The 25585-nt window shown below is 39.0% G+C and overlaps 2 protein-coding genes across 14 annotated transcripts in view; one reads left to right on the top strand and one right to left on the bottom strand.

The window, feature by feature from the left end:
* The window catches only part of PDE7A (phosphodiesterase 7A), a 100317-nt gene extending 87511 nt beyond the window's left edge, over positions 1–12806 (top strand). Inside the window, exons 14-19 of one of the 8 annotated variants that reach the window (XR_014793161.1) lie at positions 854–5539; positions 5622–5765; positions 7107–7205; positions 8417–8594; positions 11082–11206; positions 12544–12806. The gene's annotated coding sequence lies outside the window, so the exon portion shown is untranslated. Of the gene's footprint in view, positions 1–853; positions 5766–7106; positions 7206–8416; positions 8595–11081; positions 11207–12543 lie in introns of those variants that run through there. The other 7 variants (XR_014793160.1, XR_014793164.1, XR_014793162.1 and 4 more) reach the window with 7 other exon arrangements.
* Positions 6210–25585, bottom strand: part of MTFR1 (mitochondrial fission regulator 1) — a 49924-nt gene continuing 30548 nt past the window's right edge. For all 6 annotated transcript variants that reach the window (XM_084864401.1, XM_084864400.1, XM_084864396.1 and 3 more), the window contains 5 exons: positions 22547–22662; positions 11054–11286; positions 9139–9379; positions 8514–8682; positions 6210–7754 (listed from right to left, as the gene is read on the bottom strand). In XM_084864401.1, the coding sequence (XP_084720527.1) occupies positions 7686–7754; positions 8514–8682; positions 9139–9379; positions 11054–11286; positions 22547–22662 (828 nt within the window). In that variant the 3' untranslated portion in view covers positions 6210–7685. The remainder of the gene's footprint in view (positions 7755–8513; positions 8683–9138; positions 9380–11053; positions 11287–22546; positions 22663–25585) is intronic.

Raw genomic sequence — 25585 nt, forward strand, 5'->3', positions numbered from 1 at the left:
AATAAGAAACGGCTGCTTAATTCTGCTTGATTGGTATCAACGTCAGAAAGGTACCGCTGGGCCTCTTCTGTATCTTCCCAAGTCCAGTTCCGTAGATGGGAGGCAGTGCTGATTCTAAAACCCCACTGTCGTCGTATTAAGAGTGACACCTAATAGAAATATAACGTGAGCCACATTAGTGACTTTCAATTTACTAGTAGCCACATGTAAAAAGAAAAAAAAATACCATTTATTCCAATGTGATATATATGTAATTATTTCAATATATAATTATAAATTCTTTTCTTTGGTACAGGCTTTGAAATGTGGTGTTTTACACTTGCAGTGTATGTTCATACTAGCCACATTTCAAATGCCCGATATCCATGTGGCTACCATAGGGGACTGTGTAGGCACAGAAGTCTGATGGTGGCAAAGCTGGATGTTCCTGAGAAAAGTCAGCTGGCCAGTCATGAGGTGGCATCACCTTGGTAAATTGGATGTATCCAAGTTTGTTGGTTTTTGTTTTGTTTTTTTATTTCAGAAAGGAGGAGAGAGAAACATCAATGATGAGAGAGAATCACTGATCAGTTGCCTCCTGCACACCCGCAACCCGGGTATGTGCCCTTACCAGAATCAAACCCAGGGCCCTTCTTTTTGTAGGCCAATGCTCTATCCATTGGGCCAAACCGGATAGGGCGGCATCCGAGACCTTTAAAGCTTCATAGACCTGGTGTGTCAGCAATGGAGAGGGGAACTATCTCATAGCAAACTCACAGGAACAAAGCTCACAGTAACTGATGTGTTTAAAGAATGTTAATATTTACATTTACATATTGGGGATATATAACTGTCAATCATTCTCTCCCTTTAGGCAGATCTTCTTGGGAAGCCCGATTGTGATCAGCCGGTTACTTGGTGAGCATGGATTCTGAGCAAGGGACGCAAGTTGCCTCGCGCACCCGTCTCCCTGGGGGGCCACACCTGCCGGTGCACTGTCTGTGGAACAGGGTTCCCTCTTCCTGCGGACGATGCTCCAGGTTCTCTGCCATTCGCTGCTTCTCCGCATCAGCTTCTGATTGGCACTTTCCGTAGACATGTCAGTACCTTCAGCCTGGTCTCCTTTGAACTGGCCTGGGCTCCATCCGCCTGTGTCTGATCAATGGCTTTTGCTCTGATCCACTATGTTTCTTACTGATATTCAAAGGATTGTCTTATTTCCACTCTCAGGGGGAAGACTTCTCAGTGTTGCTCTCATTTCCTGCCCAACACATATAATAAACTTTTTTTGTTGTTATGTTTTACATATATCTGAGGGAATCACTGTCTATACTGCTCTTTAAAATATGACCTTTGTTCCTTGAACATGAATTTCCTAGAAAAATTTGAGAAAACTGGTCAGTAATTTAGAAGATCACATTTAAAATAATTAGGTATATTATGGGACGGATTGCAAAAATTTAAAGATAAAAACAGGAGACTTCAAAGAATTGTTGAGCATAACGTAGCAGCCCATTGGGATGCCAGGCCCAGTTCTTCTGTTGGGGCATCTGCTATGCTTGGGGGTAAAGGTCCTTGGAGAGACATTTTTGGCAAAGCCTTAGCTGGATGAGAAAATACCTGGTTTTTGTCAGTATTTATACTCTATAAATGTGATGGTTCATAATGATTCTCTGTGTAAAATAACTATGTCTTTTGCAAACCTGGGAAATATATTTGTACTTAACATACAGGTTTAGAGGTGCTAATAATTCTTTGAAGATTCCTGTAACAGTCTCTCTTTCCAAAATGCTTTGTCTCTTAAAGCTTTCACTTTTCTTAAAACTTTAAAACTTCCACATCAGAGATTTACAATGTTTTCATGTGCACTTTTTTAAATGTATAAGTATTTTGTTTAAATCCCCTCCTAATTGGTACCTCGTTGCTTGGGAAAAATATATAATGACTGATAGCTACTGTGCATTCAGTAATGTTTTTAAATAAATGTGCATATTAAATACCATTGGATCGGCAGGCATTGGAAACCTAAGTTTGTACAGATATGTGCAAGATTTAGACTGAGCCGCTCCTTGCTTGCTGTGCATCTCTGCAGACAACCTGTCTTCTGGAAGGCCCCAGAGGTCCACGGTGGAATGACCGGGGTGAGCTGGCTGGTGTGTGTCTGGGGTAGGGGGCGGGAGACAAGGTCTCCGTCTTGTCTGGTGCTCAGCAGAGGGCTAGCGTAAACTGGTTGCTGAATAAATGACTTGATGGTTTAACTATGTTTCCTTTTTAGCTGTCATTGAGAAATTATACTGAAACTAGTCTGTTTATGCTGAAGTTATGTGGTAAGCAATACCCAAGTTCCTGTTGTGTACAGAGCACTGCGCTGGATGTAATAAAGGTATTAAAAGTTCCAGAATATGGTCTCTGTTATCAAAGTATTTTGGGTGACAAACTGGTGTGTGAAGTGTTTGTTATTTAGTATGGCAAGTCTCCATATTAAACAAATGAATGCAATGTGTCAGAGTGTTTAGAATGAATGGTTTAGTTCATTAATTTTCTTCCATATTATCTGCTTTGCTTCCAGTGCTTTCTAATCATTCTCCATCTCACTTACTGAATTCTTCAGCTCCAGAATTTGGTTCTTTATTGTCTCAATCACTTTGGTAAAGTACTTTTGTTCACTAATTTTATTCCCGAGTTCCTTGAACTGCCTTTCTGAGTTTTCTTGGCTCTCCTTGGTTTATTTCATGACTGTGGTTTTGAATCCTTTGGCATTTACATCACAGGCTTCCATGGCGTTGAGTTTGATTGCTGAAGAATTGTCGTTTTCTTTGTGTTATCTGGTTGTTCGTGTGATTAATGTGTGGTGCATCTGAAGTAGTGAGCACCTTTCTTATTTCAGGGTATTACTTGAGAGGTTTTTCTTTCGTTTCAGTAAATGGCTGTTTGTAGGACAACTTTCTCTTTTACCTGTGTGCCCCTGCTGTGTGTGGTCACCTGGGTCTCAGGGCACCACCCCTGTGGAGGGCATGGTGTGGGGGGTTGACCCATGGCGCTGTTCATCTGGTTCCCTAGGGTTAGAAGCCATGGATGCATCTCTGCTCTGCTACTGGCTCTGCCATGATCCACGGTGGGATCCAGGTTTGGGGCACCAATGCTGCTGCTGCCTCTATCCCCCCTGGGGGCTGGACCCCAACTCCTCCACCTCTCCATTAGCCGGGGCTGCTGGCTGGCTCAGCCCGTGGCAGGGAGCCAAGTCTACAAGCACTGTCCCTGTTCTTCCCGTGATCTCGCCTCCCCTGTAAACTGATGTGTGGGTCTCGTGGGTGTGCTCGTGTGTGGAGCAGAGAAACTGATGTCTAAACAGGTGATTTCAGAGGAAATACAAAGGGGTCTTCACTGTGGTGCTGGCTGTGTGTTTTGTTTTGAATCCTCACCCGAGGATATTTTCCCATTAATATTTAGAGTGTGGAAGAGAAAGACAAACATCCATATGAGAGAAACACATCCATTGGTTGCCTCCTGCAAGAGCCTAGACCAGGGTGGAGCCTGCAACTGAGGTACGTATGTGCCTCTGACCGGAATCAAACTCAGGACCCTTCAGTCCCAGGCCAACACTCTAGCCACTGAGCTGAACCAGCTAGGGCACTATATGATTTTTAAAAAATCTTTGAGGATGAGGATATGTTTTTATTGATTTTTTTTTTTTTTTAAAGAGATACACCAGTGTGAGAAACACCAATTGGTGTCTGTAGCCCCAACTGGGGATTGAACCTTCAATCTAGGAATGTGCCCTGACTGGGAATTGAACCCACAACCTTTGGAAAACATTCCAACCAACCTAGCCACCCAACCACAGCTAGCTGAGATTCTTTAGCATAAATTTTAAATTTATTGTTGTTTTTTAATATATATTTATTGATTTCAGAGAGGGAGAGAAACCTTGATGAAGAAAATTATTGATCAGCTAGCTGCCTCCCGCACTCGCTCTACTGAGGATTGGGCCCACAAGCCAAGCATGTGCCCTGACCTGCAATCAAACCCTGACCACAGTGGGCGGGCTAAGTGTTTGTTATTGAGCCATCTCCTATAAAGAATCAGGAGGCAGCATGATATCCCAAGTTCTTTATTTTAGCTGAAATCTATATATCAGACTTTTCGAAGTGCCCTTAAAGGAATGTTTAAAGTTCCTAGTCAAACATTTGCATTTTCACCTGAGAATCACCACAGGATAGGGGGTTAGTTTTCCACTGTGGGGAACAGAGATGCACTCAGATTTCTCCAGGCTTCCTGAGGCTTTATCCGAAAGATCCGTGTTTGTGGGATGGAGACGAACCTGTGAGTTTGGCCATTCTAAGGTGGAGCTGCTCACCCCTCCCACGCATCTGGCTTCTCTCCTCTCTTCACCTTGCATTTCTGCTTCAAAAGGCGGCATAACGTCATTTAGAAAAGTGTTGTCTTTACAACTAGACCTGGGTGGTTGTGTTGTTGTTTTTTGTCATTTATTAGCTGGAGCTCCTTGGACAAGTCACCTATCTTTTAAGTGGCTTCCTAACCTGTAAAATATGTCTCTTAAAAGTCATGTATTGATACATAGTTAAGTGCCAAACCAATGGCCTAATTCATGCCCTCGTAATGTTTTGTAGGAATGGCTCAGGAACATAGCTGTCCTACATGACATCCTAATTTGAGCTCCAGGTACCAACAGCCCTCTCTGTCCAAGTTTCCTGTTCAAATGCCTAAGGCGACTCTGGTGAGACCAGCTTATCAGAGCTGTGTTGGTGGTCACTGACCAGCCTGAACGTAACCGAGTAACCCTTCCCAGAAGGGAAGGGAAGGCAGAGGTTCGGGTGCTGGGCAGTTTGCCTTCGAGTTGGGTGGAGGAGTATTCAGATAACGTGACCCCCAAGGTCAGTGTCATGTGTTCCCCAACCCATGTTGCTAACTCCAACGTTTCAGGAGGCTTCCCAGCCAGAGTGGCTCTCGCCCTTGGACAGAAAGCACCCCCGGCCAGAGAACAGGGATGGCCATCAGGCACCAGGAACAGCAGACTTCTCATAGCTCCAGTCAAAACCCTGTGGTGTTAGGAGGAGAGCGGTCAGGAGGGGTAGCTGCTTGGTGTGGAACGGGAGGCACCATGTGGTTTCCTGGTTATGTGCCTTCCAGAAATGTCTGCCTGACACGCATGTTCTCCTCCCGCCGTCTGTGACTTCAGAAGGCGCTGCAGCACCTGCCGGAGGAGAAGCCCCCACTGCGGGAACGTTCTGGCATCGAGCAAGTAGGAAGTGGGTTAAGGACGACAGTCTCAGAGGGAAACACTCCATTTCTGGATCCTTCTCTGGTGATGCTATTTTTATTATCTGTTCTCAAGTGATTGCACCAATAAGGAACTAGCCCACTTACGAGATTGACAAGGAAAAACTAAAGGGAATTTTAATAGCCTTAGTGGGGTAGCTCAGAACGTTGAATCTCTAGGTGAGAAGGGGAAAGGACTCAGGAATGGCTGAAAGCCCATGAGAAACGATTGTGACAGCTTCCATCAGCCAGATTCTAACGGAGAGATTGTCTATTTTAGGTAAGTTACCAGGAGGATGGTTTTTCCAAAGTACTCGTTTTTGGAATTTGTTACCTTTTGATGTTTTATTTACCACTTTCAGGAATTCTTAATACAGCAAGAGAACAGGCTTCCTCTACAGAAGAGCCTGTGACACAACCAGAACTAAAGACTGGTCCTCCACCCTAAGCCTGTGCAGGTGCCAGAATTCAGTCTAATGGGAACCAGTGACCTCGTATAAAATGATGTAAGTCACAACTTATTTACATTCTACCAGCGTGTGTTCAAAATCATTATTTCAGCTAATCTCAACTATTTTTTGAACTAAGCATTAGTCCCATTTTAAAAACAGAGTCGTGACTTGGCCGGGGTCACACAGCACAGATCATGTACAATCCAAGTCCAATCTTCTCTGACTTATATTTGTGTGTAGTGAGCCCTGGGTTAGTCAGAATTATAATAGCACATTATATCAGTTACTTAAATTTAATTCAGCTATAAAATGCAGAATTAAACTATTTTTAAGATCATTCTCTTCTGTATTGTGTTAGAAGAGAGAACCAGAAACTGAAGGAAGTGGGCATAGGCAAAAAAAGATGACACCGACGCCAGAGGTAATAGGGTGGAATGCTGAGGAAAGTCACCCCAAGTGACTGCCCTGTTTAATGCGAAATCCTTTGAGAAAAGTGAATGAGAGACAACATAATTTATTCTAAGAACATTTCCACTTGAAAAATGTAGAAAGCAAATTACTCCTAAGAAGCTCCATGTGTAATATAAAAGAATCTTATCATAAAAAACATACTAAATGCACGTACAGGCTTTATGGTCCGGGGAAAAAGTTTTAAACAGTAACTTCCTTCTATTGGAGCACTGGCCAAAATTCAATACTGATACAAATGTAAATTTCTTAGGAAGTCAAAATATGTGTGTCAAGTGAACTTTATGAATTTCTTTTAAGGGCAGAATTTTTAAAACATAAGAAACAATGTACATCAACAGCAGTTCAAATTTAAGCTGAATAACCAAACCATGTAAATTAACTAATATCTACTAACATCTAAAACATTGCACATATTTTCAATAACTTAAAAGTTAGGGTCTACCTACTCTTTTCATCTCCAACCCCGTAGAGGAATTACAACTTCAAACACTATTTACTCATGTAGGAGATTCTGGCATTAACTCGAGCTGAGTTTATCAGAAATAAAGAAAATCATGAAGCTTTATCAAGTATTTAAAAATGATCACTTGTAGCAATAGGTAAGAAAGGCAGTTCTGCACTTTCTAATAACAGCTGAGGCTTATGGCGCATAATGTAGTTCAACAGAACAGCATTCTGATGATGAACACCTTAAAAGACATGTTTTTGCCTATTCAGTGTTCCATTTTAAAGCTACTTGTTTTGACCAATGTTGAAAGTTTTAAATTCCATTATGCCAACAATTTCCAGAAGTATTAACAAGTCATTTTTTATGATGCCATTTATTAAACAAAGAAAAAGATGGAATATTCTGGTTTTTGTTTGAAAAGATTTAATTCAATGCTTTGATTCCTCCCTATTTGCAAACTACCTTTTCTTCCTCAGAATGGACGGCAGTGAGCATTATCAAGAGTTCCTACTCAAATCCCATCTCCAAGAAAATGTGAGAGGGAATCCCAAGATTAACTAAAAGTTCTGTGTGAGGTAAGAAGATTCCAATCTCATTCTAACAATATTTCATTCTAAAAAACTGTCATGCCAGCTCTTCCATCAATGACTAGTAAAATGGTCAATGAAAATAAATAACAGCACCCTCATCATATAATTTTACAGACTGCCTTGTATCCAAATATATGCATATGGAACATTTGTACAGATAAATTAGTGTTAGTGTTAAGAGTTGAAAATGTCCATCTACAAATGTCCTTTCTTCATTCTGAAATCCATATCGTTTTCAAAATTAGAAACCTAAACATCATGACTATACACTAAAAACATTACATCAGAATATAAGTATGTTCTGGAAAACTTCAGAACTGACCTGATAAGAGTGCCTTGCTAGTGCTTAATCCTCTAGGTAGAGTTAAAAGGAGACTACTGAATGTTAAATTCAGGTATTTACTAAACATTGTTGATTTCTATTAGCCAAACAGGCCTAACAAACCAACAGCTGAACCAGGTTTCTCAGGAATTTGAAACATTTTCAATTAAAGCCTTCATTTTTCCTGTAGACTTCAACATGTGTGGCCCAAACTGGAAAACAAACAAAAAGTATAAATAAATATATTGATTCATATAACAGTGATGATACACCCCTTTCCGAATTATATGATTTGTTCTAAATGAAAAAAAAAAACCAAGCAAATAAATAATATATCAACAGAATGAAAGGCAAAGAGCTGACCAAATTGCTTCCTAGAAAAGTACAATCATCTTAGCAAGATCTAGCTCAGTCCAATTTTACTTCGTGAGTAAAAGAAGGAAGTACCTCAATGTTTACTTTTCAATGTCTATAAAGACTTTCAATGATGCTAGAATTTCTAAGATACCTATCTCTCTGGACCAGATAGCAGGTGTCCCCCAGGACAGTAGCTTAAATAGAAGGAATGTATAAATTAGGAATTGAGCAGATTTTATGGGAGCTTTTCTCCACCTATGACACATCCTACAAGGCCTAGGTCAACTCTCAGCGCACCTGCCCTAAGAAAAAATTATCTTTCTATATATCACAACACACAGTCCAACGATATCCATTTTATTTAATAAATCTGACTTCATTATGCTTAACACAGCATGAAAAATTAACATTGGCGATGTTAAGCAGTGAAACCAGGGGGTAATTTTGGTTCCTTCTTTGTGTTCTTCTGTAAGTAATCGGCTTGTTTGTAAAGATTAAGTCTTTCTGAATCTTGCAGAGGACACAGCGGACTGGCTTGTAAAATGGAGGTGCCCAGCAGTGGCTGGAACTACTGCCTACGTTGGACCAGGAAAGAAGCCTGACCTCATACTCACCAACACTGTTTCTGAAGTGGCCTCTGACGCAGACTTTGGAACTCCTTTCTCAGCCTCTTCTTGGCTATCACTTCGGTACCGGTAAGCAAATTTCTTTTTCAGAGCCTCTGCTATGAGGGCAGCAGGGTCAGTAGCATCCACAGGTTTGGGCTTTGTATCTAGTTCTGACCTTGGAGAAGTGAGCAGAAACCAAGGGGACAGGTCAGTAGGCTGACAGTGAAGACACTGCTAGCAGTGAGGAGGAACCCGAGATTTCAGGCCCAGTGAACAGCCACTCAGTTCATCTGAAGGCACTGATCATGTTCTTTCAGGGCCAGTATGGCTCCATTCTGTTCCAGAAGCCCAGGACTACCATAGTGGTACACAGCATGGCTTTACAGAGTGAATGGCTGGCAGTGCAGACTTTAACGAATGAAGGTTTTAGATGCAAGGGGAAAGAGCTAAAAAGTAACCTGGAAATGTTTATTTTGCTAATTTCTTAGTTATCTGTGCAAGGAGCCACCAGGGCCCATCTTTTACAAGTTAAAAACTTAAACTATTCATAATAGTCTTATTATAAAGCGAAAATCTTAAGAAGCCCAGTACTTTAACAAGACAAAGTGAGGAAAGGTAAACGCAGCCTCACCTTTTTACTGACCGGAGCTTCACACTGTTCATGTCTTTGAGGATCTCCAGCATGTTGGGCACAGCAGGTTGCTTTGGGCTGTGCTTATCCAGCGTCTTCCCAGCACCGGCTTTTCTCTCTCTCCGGGCTCTGATCAGGTCCACAGCAGATGAGTTCTGCTGGGGCGCCGGTGGAGGGAGGGGTGGTGGCGGGGGAGGTGGCGGGACAGAAGGTGGTGCTGTGGTAACAGATGTGCTAGAATCTAAATCACCCACAGAAATAAGGTAAAATCAGTTTTAATCCTGATGGTAACAGGCAAATAAAATTTGTAAATCATGTTAAGCACTTTTATATATCTGAAAACAATATCCTTAAAAAGAAACTTTCAGTTACTTGATTAAAATCTAAATCAGTCACTGTATCATTTAATCCCAAACTCTCCAGATGGAAAAGTTCCATTTAACTTAACAGGAGTGTTTTTGTGATATCAAATGGTCAAGCCTGACTGTGGCACAGTTTGTAACTCCTTTAGATGAAATATAGTCTGTGCTGCACAAATAATTATCTTAATTATATACAGTTATATAATTTAGGACTATAACTTTTTTTAAACTATTGGATAAATTTGTGGTTCATTTTAAATATACTATTCACATATACAATATTACAAATATTATACACCTCCATTGACTGGAATGTGTTTGAAAGGATTTAAATTAACTGAACAAACTTCTGGGGGGAAAAAAGTTAATTCCAAGTATAACTAAAAGTGGTTAAATAATGATGACCTAAAATTCATCTTTCTGCACAATTAGAGGTTAGAGAGTTTTCTTTTAGGTGAATTACATTGGGGGATGCAAAAAAAAGTCTCACTCAGGGTTTTTATTATAAACAGACCACCAAATAAATCCCCAAATTATTTCACTATTTATGGCACTTGACCTTGTTTGCCAGGAGAGGGAGGTAAAGCAAAACTTAACCCTTTGCACTCCGAACCATTCTGGACATTGGCTACCAGCTACTCGACGCTACTTTGCGGCGGACATGTGTGTTGAATTAACTCAATTCCCTGTAATCACTAATAAACTGCAATGTCCCCCCTGAGAGGGGACATCCGAGTGATATGCTAGAATTCCGATGTCCCCTGAGAGGGGACAGCGGAGTGCAAAGGGTTAAAGTTGGAAGAAAAGGACAGGATTTTGGTTTTTCATTTAACATGATTACTCCTCAAGCAGTTGGTGGGGAGTGCATTTGCCCTCTGTCCACCTTGGCCTTACAAGGCTGGATTACATTCAGCTCCAGGAGCACAAGCCAAGTGGCTCAGAGGTAGAGTAACTGTACTGTCCTTATCCTTTAGACAGAGTTGCTTCATCCTAAATCTAGCCAGGACTCTGGAACAACACTAGGAAAAACAACTGCTTGCCAACAGGTTAGTGGACTAGGATTTCAAGTCTATGGTTTCTTCTTCAGTGATAAATGCCACACAAATAAAAGCAACAGTATTAGACTAGGAGTCAGAGGACCCGAATTCAGATTCTGCTCTGGGCTTACGGCATTTTATAATAATTTCCATATTTTCTCCCGTGGTAACTCTAACACAGCTACTGTGGTCCCATTTTAGAGCAGGAAAGGGAAAGTACTTGCCTTGGGACTTCTATTGATAGGTAAGTAAATAGCACTCAGCCTGTCAGAGAGGATTAGGACATTTAGTTCCCCATAGCATTCACCTAGGTAGTAATTCCAGTGTTTTCCAAATATCCCCACTTATCCTCTCTGATAGCATCAAGATTGTTCAAAACAGACACAAACCACTTCGGCTTGATTGGGCCAGGACTGACTCCCAGTTACAGCTGTTATTTGCCAATAAATTCTAACATTACAGCGACATGCTTCCCATTCCCAGTTTGCTGGTAAAACCAATGTAGGACTTACAGACCTGCAGTAAGAGTCTGCTGTTCTTGCAGGGTCACAATTTTGGCAATCTGAGCGCGCAGAGCAGCGAGTTCATTTTCAAGAGCACAGATCTTCTGCAGCGCCTCCTCATTCGCCAGGGGCGTCTTCAGCGGAGGCTCTTCCGGAGACAGGTTTGGTAAGGAAAGCTGCCGGCTTGGGGGTTTCTCAAAGAAAGGAATGTCATCCTGAAGGGGCTGCCTTGACCTGGCCTCTGTCCTGCAAGGAGAGAAGGGTGGCTGTCACAGGCTTTATAAGAAAGTATAAAAATACACTGCCAATTAATCACAAAATGTCCATAAAGGAGGGGATTTATGTAAGTTCAGCCTAAAAAGTGGTTCTTGTGGCCATTCATTCTTCTGAATCACTAGGAAATATGTCCAAGCATCACAGATTCCAACAATGTTTTTTTGCTAATTCTTATTTGGTTTTATTTGAACTAAGAAACCTTTTAATACTCTTTTAAATGATAAATTACTAGTTGTACTTGACTACAAAATCATATCAGTAATGCATTAGCCCTTCCCCAGGATCTTGGCTTTTGCAATTCAATGTCAGTATTTCTGTGTATGATAGAATATACCAAATTACAAAACATATTGTAACAATATGGGCAAAATACAGCAAAAGAAACTGAAAAGGGGGGGGAAAAATCAATATAATCTCTTAGGTGTAAAAAATTTAATGTGCACTTCTCTGCAGCTCCCAATGGAAGTCTTTTGAGGCTGAGAATAAAATTCAGATTTCTTTAGGTCTTCCTGTTCTCTTAAGCCCTTGGCATTTTTTAAAATCCTCACCCAAGTTTATGCATATTGATTTTAGAGGGGGAAATAAAGCTGTATTTGTTTTATTTAGAATATATGTTTGGCTTGCAAAGCTTCAATTATCACATATCTATAACAAGAGGAAGGAATGGGTGATGAAATTTCTTTTTGAAAAAAGTACATGAGATTAAACAAGGTTAAAAAATCTATAAGGAATAGTACCAACAACCTGATTAAATATTAAAATACATATATTCTATGAAAGATTATATAAAAAGTGATTACATGCATTTGCTCTAATCAATCTACAATAAAATATTTTGAAAGAAATCACTGGCTCTTCGTTGATGCAATAGGCTAAATTCTGATTTCTACCTACCTTTCATAGGGTAGATCAAGAAATTCTGTTGAATAGCTCTCTACAATAAATAGATTACAAATAGAAACTAATCCACCTACTGAAGTTTTGGGAAATATTTACACAGAGTAATTAATCAGTATGAGATATTTAATATGTAATATGCTTACTCAATTATATTCTTAATAAACTTTTTGTTTTTAATAAAACTGAACACAATGACTTCTTAAAAACAACTTCTTGAAAAAACTAAGGAAACTGCAGATAGTGGTAGTAACAGAACTCTAGTCTTGGGTAGAATACAATGAAGAAATATCAACTGTAGAATTATAATATTCTTGTTCAAAACAACAGTGTCGACAAAGATGGAAGACTAGTGGTAGCTGAGACTGAATGAGGAGGAGGAACCAGTCAGAAGCGGTGTGCTGAGGATGGACCCGCCACCATGGGCACGAGTGAGGGCTCCTGGAGGATGACAGCGGAGGGAAGTGGAACAGAGGAGAGAAACAGAACCTGCGCATACAGACTCATCTCTACCCTCCACCCCGTGTTCCATGGTCCTATACCGAAGATATTCACCCGTGAGGGTGATGGTTTCTTTTAAAAAGAAAAGAAAATTTTGGATACTAGAATCTTTTGTGCTACTAAAAAAAGTTACAATATTGTTTACTCAAGAACTAGTGGTCACTTTAGTAGAGAACATTTCCCCACCTAAAATTCTAGACATCAGAGGGGCCAAAAGTATCAAATGCTTAGAAGTATGTATTTAACTATTATCATTCAAGTAATCTTCAAATCCCATTAATATTTACTCTAAAACTATCCAAAACTGGAACAAGACAATATGGATTAAGATCAATTATTACACGTTTGACCATCTTATTCTCCTTAAATTATCTTCTACCAAAAATAAATTGCAAGAGAAAATTGAGTACTGAATCAACAACTGCAATGTTAAAAAATAAAAAAGGAATCTTCTACATCTCCCCTCTTACAGGTGAATTTTATCCTTTTGCTTTTCCATCTACTGGAAATTAATGACAAAGCATTCATCAATTTGGAATATCAGTATGCCTGCGTAAGAGGAAAAAGCTGTTAGCAAAATGATTTGAGCAACAGTGTCAGATCACCTATATTCTATATCTATGCTATTTTTATAATTTTGATTATATAGATTCTGCATTTCTCTATGTGAAATACTGTTGATGGTTATAGTTCAAAGCAATTATAGAAAATGTATAAGTTTAAATGTGGATTTTTAGAAGCCAAAAATTAAAGTACTCCTAAAATGGTCATGTCTTTAAAAGACACAAGAGATGGACATCTATTGGAGCCTAAAACAGACAAGAATTGTTCTGTAATATTCTTCCTTGTGTATGAAAAACTAAACTTTATAAAAATTTTACAAAAAATCCTTGCTTTAAAAACACACACATCGTTCCCAGACATCTATTCTGTAAAGAGTCAACAAATAATAAACCATTCTCAGAATTAGTCTGTTTTGTCATCCTTCAGAATAGGGGACTATTAAGAGCTAGCATACAGAGACCACAATTAATCTATGAGGAATGCTGTTCAGATTTTTGTGTGTATAATTTAGAAAAATTTTAAGAAGCAAAACTATAAAGCGGTATCAACTATTGATGCCCCCAAAGCAGAAGACAAACAGCCAAAATAAGGTTGTTTTTAAAAACCATTTTCTTGCCCTAGCCAGTGTGTTAAGTGGCTAGAGCTTTGGCCCACACACCAAAGGTCAATGGGTTCAATTCCCTGTCAGGGTGCATGAAGGATGCAACTATTGGATGTCTCTCTCTTCCTTCTCCTCCCCCAACCTTCCATCTTTCTAAAACTCAATGGGAAAAATATCCTCTGGTGAGGATTAACACAATTTTTTCACACCAACTTCTCCTGATGAGATTTCCACCACCACCACCCCCCTTCCTCCATTATTTGATTATGGCTCCAACATGCCTTACGGCAGAAGAGTACAGGCTCCTATGCAGAGTAACATTACACACAACTTACCTACCTCTCTCATCTTTTCAATGTTAGTATCAAGGACAGCCTCTTTTGGAGTACAACTTGCATAAAAATAAAATGCTTCTTAACCTCCACTGGCCATTTTAAAAAATTCTAAATTAAATGGAATTTAGAATTTTTTTAAATGGCCAGTGGAGCTTAAAAAACATTTTATATTTATGGGGTCCTTTCCCCTTATTCACGGTTAATGTAAACTCAAAAGCTGAGATTGTTTCAAATTAGCCCAGTGTCCTAGGAAAAGTGGTATTCCCAAAATTATTTTTGGTTTGGAGAATAGCTTAGAAAGATATAAAAACACATTGTCAAAAGGATCCAGTTTAGTTCCCTGAAAACATGAAATTGGGTATAAAACTAACAATCTTTTTTTTTTTTTTTTTTTTACTATAAGAGGGAGAGAGAGAAATATCAATGATGAGAATCATTATCGGCTGCCTCCTGCACACCCCCTTCTGGGGATTGAGCCAGCAACCCAGGCAGGTGCCTGTGACCAGAATCAAACCCAGAACCCTTTAGACTAGGAGTGTCGAACTCAATCAGAGAAGGGGCCAAAATCTAAAATCCAGCCTAAATTGCGGGCCGAATGGTTTACTGACAATGTCATAAACTGACAGCGGAGTGCAGTGATGACAGCGCTGTGCGGGCCACATTGCAAGGCCTGGTGGGCTGGATTTGGCCCGCAGGCCTTGTGTTTGACACATGTGCTTTAGACCACAGGCCGACACTCTTCCACTGAGCCAAATTGGCTAGGGCCTAACAATCTTTTTAATTAAAGCTAGTAGCCGAGTAAAGGCAACTGGACTGGGGAGATTATTTTGACCGAGGGGGTAACCCCTGAAAGGATTTATAGTGGAAAGTTGGCAGAACTGTTAGGAGGCCACAGACCCAGAGCACTACTGGATTCATTACATTAGCTGTTGTAGATTCTGCTCAACACAAGTCTCTTGTATTTTATGTCATGTTTTACTAAAAATGACACTTAATAGAAATGTTTCTGCCTTGAATCTAGTATTTTACTGATGTACATTATCAGTTAATGTCTTGTGTCACGTACTAGTAATTAAGAATAAAACGGGATAGAATAACACCTGTTGTTTGTTGGAGTGGAAAACTCCTGCTCCAACCCAAGGTGGGGAGGGGGAGAGGATCCATCTCCTGGTCTACACTCACTGCACCTACTGAACTGTGGCCTGGCTGCTGAGTCATTTCCTTTGGAATCTAGTTACTCATAGTCATACTTTATGAGATTTGGGTTCTTCTCCAACTCTCCTTAAAAAATAGCACATTCCATTTTACACTTAATATTCAAATTTGAAAAATTAAAAGCTGTTTAATCAAAGCCCTTAGTCTCACTTTAGTTACTACCCTTATATTACCAATTCTTGTAAATATTATTCATCTTGGCAATTAGAATACAAACATCCTGGTGTAAGGAAAGGGCTTATCTGTAAGGACTTCAATCCTATGAACCTATAAGCTTTTAATAAATACTCAGTTTGATATGTATGAGGCACTCAGATTCAAGAAGTAGAAAAATTAGAAATGAAGGTAGTAACATAGAATGACCAAATCTGAGTTCAACTTGAAATATTTCAATATCCCTTAAATAATGATCTTCTCCAAAAGTTACTCTAATACATGACAATATCTATGATATCTACTAATGGCCAGTGGAGCTTAAATGGCCAGTGGAGCTTAAAAAACATTTTATATTTATGGGGTCCTTAAATGGCGTTTATATGATAGTCTTTTATTTCATCATACTTAGTGTGTACAAGTATTATGCTGTGTACTTATCAAAAAACTACACAGGCCCTAGCCAGTTTGGCTCAGTGGATAGAGCGTCAGCCTGTGGACTGAGGGATCCCAGGTACGATTCCGGCCAGGGGCATGTACCTTGGTTGCAGGCACATTCCCAGTGGGGAGTGTGCAGGAGATAGCTGATCGATGTTTCTCTCTCATCGATGTTTCTAACTCTCTATTCCTCTCCCTTCCTCTCTGTAAAAAAATCAATAAAATATATTTTTAAAAAATAAAATGCAGTACACTGTACAACAGTTAAAAAACAATAACAAAAAAAAAAAAAAAACTACATAGTCCCTTTAGGGTTTTATTACAAAAGAGAACAAATCAATTATCTTAGACAAGATAATCAGTTATAGATTCTTTCAAAGTACTTATATAAGTACTTTTCAGTACTTATAAAAGTGAGATTTCTAATTCTGAGGCCATTCTGTTCATTTAAGGGGAAATCAAAATGTGCATAGATTAGAAAAAAAGAGGCCTTACTGTGTGCATGCCACTTTGGTAAGGGTTGTCTCATGTTATCTTTAAAAATTCTACACAGAAGGTAGGGATTAATACAATTTAGAAATTTAAAAAAAACTACTTCAGCCGATACCAGTTTGGCTCAGTGGATAGAGCATTGGCCTGCGGACTGAAGGGTCCTGGGTTGATTACGGTCAAGGGCATGTACCTTGGTTGCAGGCACATCCCCAGTAGGGGGTGTGCAAGAGGCAGCTGACTGATGATTCTCTCTCATCGATGTTTCTAACTTTCTATCCGTCTCTCTTCCTCTGTGTAAAAAAATCAATAAAATATATTTAAAAAACAAACTAACTGAACTTCAGTGCATTTGAAAACAATCATTTATACAATTAATTATGAAAGACTTTTAATGTGTGCTATTTCCCCAGAGACACAATACTATGGCATTAATATCAGTGACAAATAAAAACTTTAAATTGCCTGGTAACAGTACTAGTATTCAGTAATTGTCAAGACAAAGTAAAATTCCATCAACTTTCATCCATCTTTCTACTCTGTCTTACTGTTTAAAATAAAGAGTAAATTTGCTACTTCTTCAATCTATACAATATATTTATTTTTCTGGTATATGACACTGATAAAGGCAAGATTCCTTAAAGCTCCCTTTCCATGGCAGATGGGAAGATGTAGGTGTATCAGCCTATTTATTGGGTATTAGCGGGAGGGGGGGAGGGGAGAGAACACTGAGAATACCTTTCCCAGCCATCGAGATATATGTACAAATACAGTTTGCACAATCAATACAGAGTACTATCACACCATACTGTAAGAGAAAGTTTGCCTAATTTTTCTAATCACATGGACCATGTCACTGACCTTGGAACTCTTGAGGGAAATTCACTGTCTGTCAACTTTCTCTTTGAGAGCAACATTCAAATCCAACTAGGGCTCCCCTGTTTCCTTCTCACTTTGTCCAGGTTCCGATTATCTTTACCTAGGGTACTTCCAGGCACCTCTTCAAAGACCCTTTAGTCAATTACTTTCAACATCACAGACACAATCCCATTACCCAGAGCCATTATGCCAAGTACATTATAATCACAATCCCCATGACTACTGCATTATGTCATATCCAGTGCAAATAGGACATTTGTGTTTAAAAAAAAACAACAACAACAGAAAAACACACACACACACACACACACACACACACAAAATCTTTAGGAAGTTCTTTTTCCAGGAAGAAGCAGATGTACTGTTCCATCTAACTATATTAACTCCCTGCCAACTAGAACTAAAAATATTGGACACTGTATATAAAATAAGTAAATATCAGGTAATAGAGGTCACTATATAATACTAAAGGGATCTATCCAACAAGAGGCTATAACCTTAGTAAACATATGCATCCAATATAGGAGCACCTAAATATATAAAAAAAATTCTAGAGGACTTTAACAAAAACATCAGCAACAATACAGTCAAAGTAGGGGATTTTAACACCCCTCTGACTTCATTAGATAGATCTTCCAGACAAAAAATTAACAAGGAAATTGCCCTAACCAGTTTGGTTCAGTGGATATGAGTGTCAGCCTGCGGACTGAAAGGTCCCAGTATCTATTCCAATCAAGGGCATGTTCCTTGGTTGCAGTCACATCCCCAGTAGGAGGTGTGCAGGAGGCAGCTGATCGACATCTCTCTCTCATTGATGTTTCTAACTCCATTCCTTTCCCTTCTTCTTGGTATAAAAAAAACAAAACAAAACATCATAATCTGGCCAGTGTGTGTGTGTGCATGTGTATTAGAGGCCCAGAGCATGAATTCGTGCATGGGTGGGATCCAACCAGCCTGGCCAGGGGGTGGGGACATGGGTGGTTAGCCAGCCTGCCTGCTGGTTTAACTCTTGGTCGAGGGGACAATTTGTATATTAGCTTTTTATTATATAGGATATACAATGAATGGCCAGATTATTATGTGTTCAGAGATCATAATAATCTGGTCACTCAGTGTACAGGATAAAGAATTATCAGAAAGAGAAACTAAACAAACAATCCCATTTACCATTGCAATTTAACCAAAAAAAATAAGATACTTAGGGATAAACTTAACCAAGGAGGCAAAAGACCTGTACTTGGAAAACTACAGGATGTTGGAAAAAAAAAAAAAAAAAAAAAAAAAAAAAGATAGAAGAAGATATAAACAAGGGGAAGAATATACCATGTTCATGGATTGGTAGAATCAACATCATTAAAGTGTCCATACTACCCAAACAGTCTACAGATTCAGTGAAATCCCTATTAAAATACCAACAGCATATTTCACAGATCTAGAACAAATACTCAAAACATTTACATGGGATCAAAAAGACTCAGAATAGCTGTAGCAATCTTTAGAAAGAAAAACAAAGTTGGAGGAATCACAATATCAGATTTCAAGTTATACTACAAAGCCATTGTAACCAACCCCAGAAATAGAGACCCCAAAAATCGATACAAGCCATTATGTTCAATTAATATTTGACAAAGGAGGCAAGAGCATACAATGGAGTTAAGACAGTCTCTTCAATAAATGGTATTTGGAAAATTGGAGAGATACATGCAAAAAAAGAAAGAAAAAAAAAAGAAATTAGACCACGAACTTGCACCATACATAAGAATAAACTCAAAATGGATGAAAGACTTAAATGTAAGTCATGAAGCCATAAAAATCTTAGAAGAAAGCAAAGGCAGCAAAATCTCAGACATTTCTCATAACAATATGTTTATAGATACATCTCCTACAACAATGAAAAACTAAGGAGAAAATAAACAAATGGGACTACATCAAAATAAAAGCTTCTGCACAGCAAAAGAAACTACTATCAACAAAACGAAAAGAGAGCACACTGTATGGAAGAACATATTTGGCAATGGTACATCTGATAAAGGGTTAATATCCAAAATATATAAGCAACTCATAGAACTTAACAAAAGGAAGACAATCTAATTTACAAAATGGGCAATGGACCTAAATAGACACTTCTCCAAAGAGGACATACGGTGGCCAAGAGACATATGAAAAAATGCTCCAAGTAACTGATCATCAGAGAGATGCAAATTAAAACAACAATGAGTTATCACCTCACACCTGTCAGAATACCTACCATCAACAAATCAACAAATGACAAGTGCTGGCAAAGATATGGACAAAAGGAAACTGCTGGTGGGAATGCAGAATGGTGCAGCCATTATGGAAAACAGTATGGAGTTTCTTCAAAAAAAGTAAATATGGAACTGCCATTTGACTCAGTGATCCCACTTCTAGGAACATATCCTAAGAAACCCAAAATACCAATTAGAATGTATGCAGCCCTATGTTCATAGCAATTTAAAATAGCTAAAATCTGGAAACAGCCCAAGTGCTCATTAGAAGATGACTGGATAAAAAACTGTGGTACATTTATTTCATGGAATACTATGCAGCAGTAAAAAAGAAGAATCTCTTACCCTTTGAGACAGCATGGAGAGGGACCTGGAAAGTATCATGCTAAGTGAAATAAGTCAATCAGAGAAAGACAAATATTACATGATCACACTCACATGTGGAATATAAGTAGCAAAATAAACTGATGAACAGAGTGGATTCAGAGACATGGAAGCATGGAACAGGTTCTCAGAGGGAAAGCAAGGGAGGGTAGGTAGGTGGGAAGTAATCAACGGAAGACCTTATATGCATATATGCATAACTCATGGACACAGGCAATAGGGTGCTGATGGCCCAGGGTGGAGCCAGGGGTGGGCTGGAGGAGTCAATGGGGAGAAAAGGACATATGTAATACTTTCAACAATAAAGAATTATTTAAAATAATAAAATAACATGCAACCACCTATGACTTATTATACATGACTCAGAAATTGCATTTAATCTAGAGAAATGAAAACTTACGTTAATTCAAAAACCCTATATATAATACAAGCCAAATGTCCATCAACTGGTGCATGATGAAATAAACTGATCCATCCATACCTAGGAATACTGAGTTCTGGTTCAAGATGGCAACACAGAAAGACTAGGGAAATCCTGAACTCACCTCCTCCAGTGAATACACCAAATCTTACAGCTATGTATGGAACTTTCCTCTGAAAAGTAAAATCTAACCAAACAATAAAAACAGCACTAAACAAAAATAACACTAAAGCTGGAGAGGCTGAGACAAAATCTCTTAATAAACCACACCCCAGGAGCAGTGACTCTCACTGGGAAGGGCACTCAAAACCCATAGCTTCTTCCTGTGGAGCAGAGTCTGAACACATTGGGTACCCCAACTTTTAAGACCTACATCTTAGAGATGAGCAACTAAGACGTCTAGCCAACAGGATTCATATTCAAGAGATCCACAAGGCCATAGTGATCTGAGAAATGGCCCTTAAATTTGCTCTCATGCTGGGACTCCCCAGGGTCTAACACAGAAGCAGCTGATCCTGCCTTGACTTCATGTAAAATGTCTCATTTGCTAATCTTGAAGCATTGGCCTGCGAGGCAGTCATCTATCCCAGAGATCGCCAACCTACACATCTAGGGGCCTGCTAAGATATATTCTGGGGATGGAGGCTAGCAGGCACCAACTGTAAGTGCCATCCTCCTTCCCTAGCAAAAAAAAAAAAAAAAAAAAAAAAAAATACCCTAGACCTTCTACCCATAGCTTCAGATGGTACCCCACAGGTACCATCTTTAACCTACCCTTCTGCCCTGCTCCAGACAACAAGTATCTTCCAGAGGGGCTCTTTCATTTGAGTCTGCGGCCCGATTTTTTATGTCTAATGCCCCAAATTTTGTGGCTGCCACCAGGGGACAACCCTTGATCACCTGGCTCTGAAGGCAAGGAAGTCTTACATTCCTGATTCCCGTAGGATCGTAAAAATTACAGAGACAGGTTTTGGCCAACTACCATCTTCAGGGCACTGTAAGACAGCAATCATTCTGAAACATCCCCAGTCATTCTGAGAAGGCCTATTTGCTCGTCCAGGAGCTCTGGCCTGAAGGACAGGCTTCAGGTTTGGCACACATCTAGAGGCCTACAGAGTCTCTCAGGGAACAGAGGCCAGTAGATGCTATCTTTGCACTCTTCCTCTGTCTCGCTCCAGTTACTTAGTATCTCTCCCAAAAGATGCTTACACCCTTGTGAGGCACCCTGATTTTTAAGCCACACCAGGGGACACCTCTAGATCACCAGACTGTGGAAGCCAGTGATCCTACTTACTCTCAGGGTCACAAAGGAGTATAACCAATGGAAAATGAGTTCTTAAAGAGATACCACTCCCAGGGCATAGCAAGAACCAACAGACCCAGGAACTCAATCTTTTTGGCTCCTTCTGATCCTCAGCTCTAACATCCCCTTCTTTGAAAAGCCTGGCCAAACCTCTCTCATCCAAAAGTGGCCTTCTGTATTTAATCAACTTTACAGTATTAATATTATTGTTTTCTTCTTTAATCTCCTCTAGCACACCAAGTATTCCTAGAAAAGTAGGACTATGTCTTATTTTAATCTCTGTATCCTCAATGCCTAAGAACGAAGAGTTGAATATGTGGAATAATTGTTTATTAGTTTGAGCCATAATAATACTTTATTCAGGCTCTTTCAAATAAATGTTAAGTCCCCGTCTAACTCTTACATATAGTTTCCTTTGAATCATAACCCACTTAGATTCAGAATTTTTAGGACTTATTCTCCAATGGTCACACAAATTTTCTACTATAACCCACACTGATTTTTCTACACCAATAATACTATTTTATTACTATGCTTATATAAACATATTTATGACAGTCCTCTCATATTAGAATTTCTAACAGGCAGGGAATTCTTTAATTCTTAAGAACACAATAGTTATATGTCTTTAGGAAATTTACAAATACTGAGTCTTTAAAATAAACAGTACAGATGAGTGCTAAAAAGAAAACCTGGGTTAATTACTAGAGACCAAATTCAGCTATTAAAGGTAAATACCATAAAGATAACATCTGTTAAAATAATAAATATCCCATCTCAGTTCTCATAGGTTTCCAGACTAACCTTCGTCTTGTTGAGCACTCTCCATCTTCTTCGGCTATCCATCCAACATCAGCAAAAGATGCCACTGCATCCTCTCCTGGGTGACTGGGGCTCAGTACTGTTGTAGGGCTGGTAAGCTAAAAGGTACAAATAGGGAGATTGTCATCTGGCACCAAAGTATTAGAATAAAACTTCTTAATGACTTAAATGAAAATGATGTTTTACGGCAGTTTCATTTCTATTAAAGGTCCCCCTTGAAAGGGACCATTACTTACATCATATATTCCCCAATAATGTATGATAATCTCTGAATTTACCTTTTTCATTTAAAAAATATATATTTTTTATTGATTTCAGAGAGGGAGACAGAGAGAAACAGCAATGATCAGACAGAATCATTGATCGGCTGGCTCCTGAACACTTTCCACTGAGGATTGAGCCTGTAACCCAGGAATGTGCCCTGGCCAGGAATTGAACCATGACTTTCTCTTTCATAGGTAACACTCAACCACTGAGACATGCCAGCCGGGCTTAATTTTTATTTTACAGGTCAAATGATTTTTAAAAAACACTAAACAGCTGAAACTGATTTGGCTCAGTGGATAGAGTGTCTGCCTGCAGACTGAGGGGTCCCAGGTTCGATTCCGGTCAAGGGCATGTACCTTGGTTGCGGGCATGTCCCCAGTAGGGGGTGTGCAGGAGGCAGCTGATTGATGTTTCTCTCTTTGATGTTTCTAACTCTCTATCTCTCTCACTTCCTCTCTGTTTAAAAAAAAAAAAAAAAAAAAAAAAAAATCAATAAAATATATTAAAAAACAAACAAAAAAATCCCACAAACTCTGGTTATCCTAAAACATGAAAACATTTTTCAAATTTAAGCATTAAACAATTTTTCTGAAGAGATGTGGTTTAAAAAAAAGTATAGGAACAAGAACAAGTAATCAATTTGTGCTAAATCTGGAAATTATTAATTTGATATATATATTGATAGATATACTGTTATAATGTTGAAAATATATTTTTTTAATCCTTAAGCTCATGATTTTTAAATAAAAGTATTAACTATATTAAGGAACAAAAAATACAAGTAGCAGTAGAAAAGAATTCTCTAGCTAATCTTAAACACATAGAGGAAGGAACTGGGTATTTTTAAATAGATACAACAAAGAAAAAGCACCTAAGTTCTGAGATTTACCTTAAAAAATTAGAAATATAATTTAATTGAATTCAATTTTTGTTATAATATCTCAGAGTCATATGGTCAATGGATAATTTTAAAATAAAGTTATCAGATTAATATAATGCTTCTAACAAGTTAGAATGAGGTTTAAGTGAAAAAGAAAATGAAGTGACTTAAAAAGTAACTCCGTGATTGAGCATCAACCTATGAACCAAGCAGCCAATCAATGATTCTCTCTCATCATTGATGTTTCTACCTCTCTCCCCCTCTTCCTTCCTTTCTGAAATCAATTTTTAAAATATTAAAATATATAATTTAAAAGGCCAGCGAAATTTACATATTAATGTATTTATCAAAAAGCTTGTACCAACCCTAACCGATTTGGCTCACTGGATAGAGCTTCGGCCTGCAGACTGAAGGGTCCCAGGTTCGATTCTATTCAAGGAGTCAGTATGCAAATTAACCCAACAAAGATGGTGCGTTAATTTGCATACACAGGCACTGGGCGGAGAGCAGAATGGAGAGCCGGCAGTTTGGAGGACTTGGCAGAGCAGGAGGCTGAGGGATGGAGACAGAGCAGGAAGAGAAAACCCAGAGCACAGGGAGCACCAGAAATGCTGGGAATCACAGTTCTGTGGCAGGTGGATCTAGACACTAGAGCAAAGTGAGCCTGGAGCAAGGTACTGTTGCAGTGGGGGATGGAGGGAAAGCAAAGGTGAGAGACATAAGTAAAATCAGAGTGTCTAGGAATGATTAAAGGGACGATATCCTAAAACTTCCAGGAAATCTCCACCAATGAAGCAAAGCAAAGAAAAAAAAAAAGCCTGTTATTCTGTGAGCAACAAACCAAACTGGATTGGGGTCTCAGACAATTCGCTCATATGATTGCAAAGACACATAGAAACTCCCGGATTGGAGAGGGCTCCCCTGAGGGCTCCCAGATTGGAGAGGGTGCAGGTCGGGCGGAGGGACCCACCACCCGGGCACAAATCTTCATGCACCGGGCCCTAGTATTATAATAGGAAGACTCTACATGGGTTATGTGAGATCCTTGAACATAAAGATTCCCCAAGCCCTGTAGAAGTTCCTAGAAGACAGAGTATTAATGGGTTATTTTGTATAAATAAGAGATCATGAAATTAAAATCTGAAAGATGTCTTCCTAAGGTGCTAATTCATGAAGACCTATCTGATTATAATTCTTTGATTAGAAAATAAAAATTTGTTCCAATATAGCTACTACTTTCTAGTTTGACCTCAAGATCTCTTACTTTCCCAAAGGTTACAAAATTTGCCATTTTCTTAGTGAGGCAGTGGAGACGGGAGGAAGTGAGGCAGCGGAGGTGGTAGCGAAGCCCGCTGAGGCAGGTTTTGCTCCCTTCTCCGCTTCATTCTGGCCACAGGAAGCCCTATTCTTGCAAGAATCTTCCTGCAACAAGCCTCTAGTTTGTTTATAAAAGGAAGCAAAATATTTTTAAAATAATCATCACTATGCTGTACACCTGAAACTAATGCAATATTAAATGTAAGCCCTCATTGAAAAATGAAATTTAAAAATAAATTATAAGCACTCAAAAATATAAAAGTTAACCCGTTTTGTGGCAGCTTTTCAGTCTTTTATAGCATAATTAAAGATCAAGCGTTTCCCGAACTGATATCTGTAATACTTCATATATTAGACATGAGTTTTGCTTTTTGCACAAACTTTAAAAAATAAGCTAAATTATTCCATGGTCTTTGCAATCATATTAAGCATTGATTATATTTCATCACTGAAATAAAACCGTGTCTCTACTTACTATGTGCTTAATTAAATGAAAAAGTTAGTGATACTGTTAAGACACTTTTTTTTTTTTAAAATCAATTCCAGAACTGGTAAAA

The sequence above is a fragment of the Pipistrellus hanaki genome (assembly GCF_964339955.1).
Source record: "Pipistrellus hanaki genome assembly, chromosome: 17".
NCBI classification, from domain to species: Eukaryota; Metazoa; Chordata; class Mammalia; order Chiroptera; family Vespertilionidae; genus Pipistrellus; species Pipistrellus hanaki.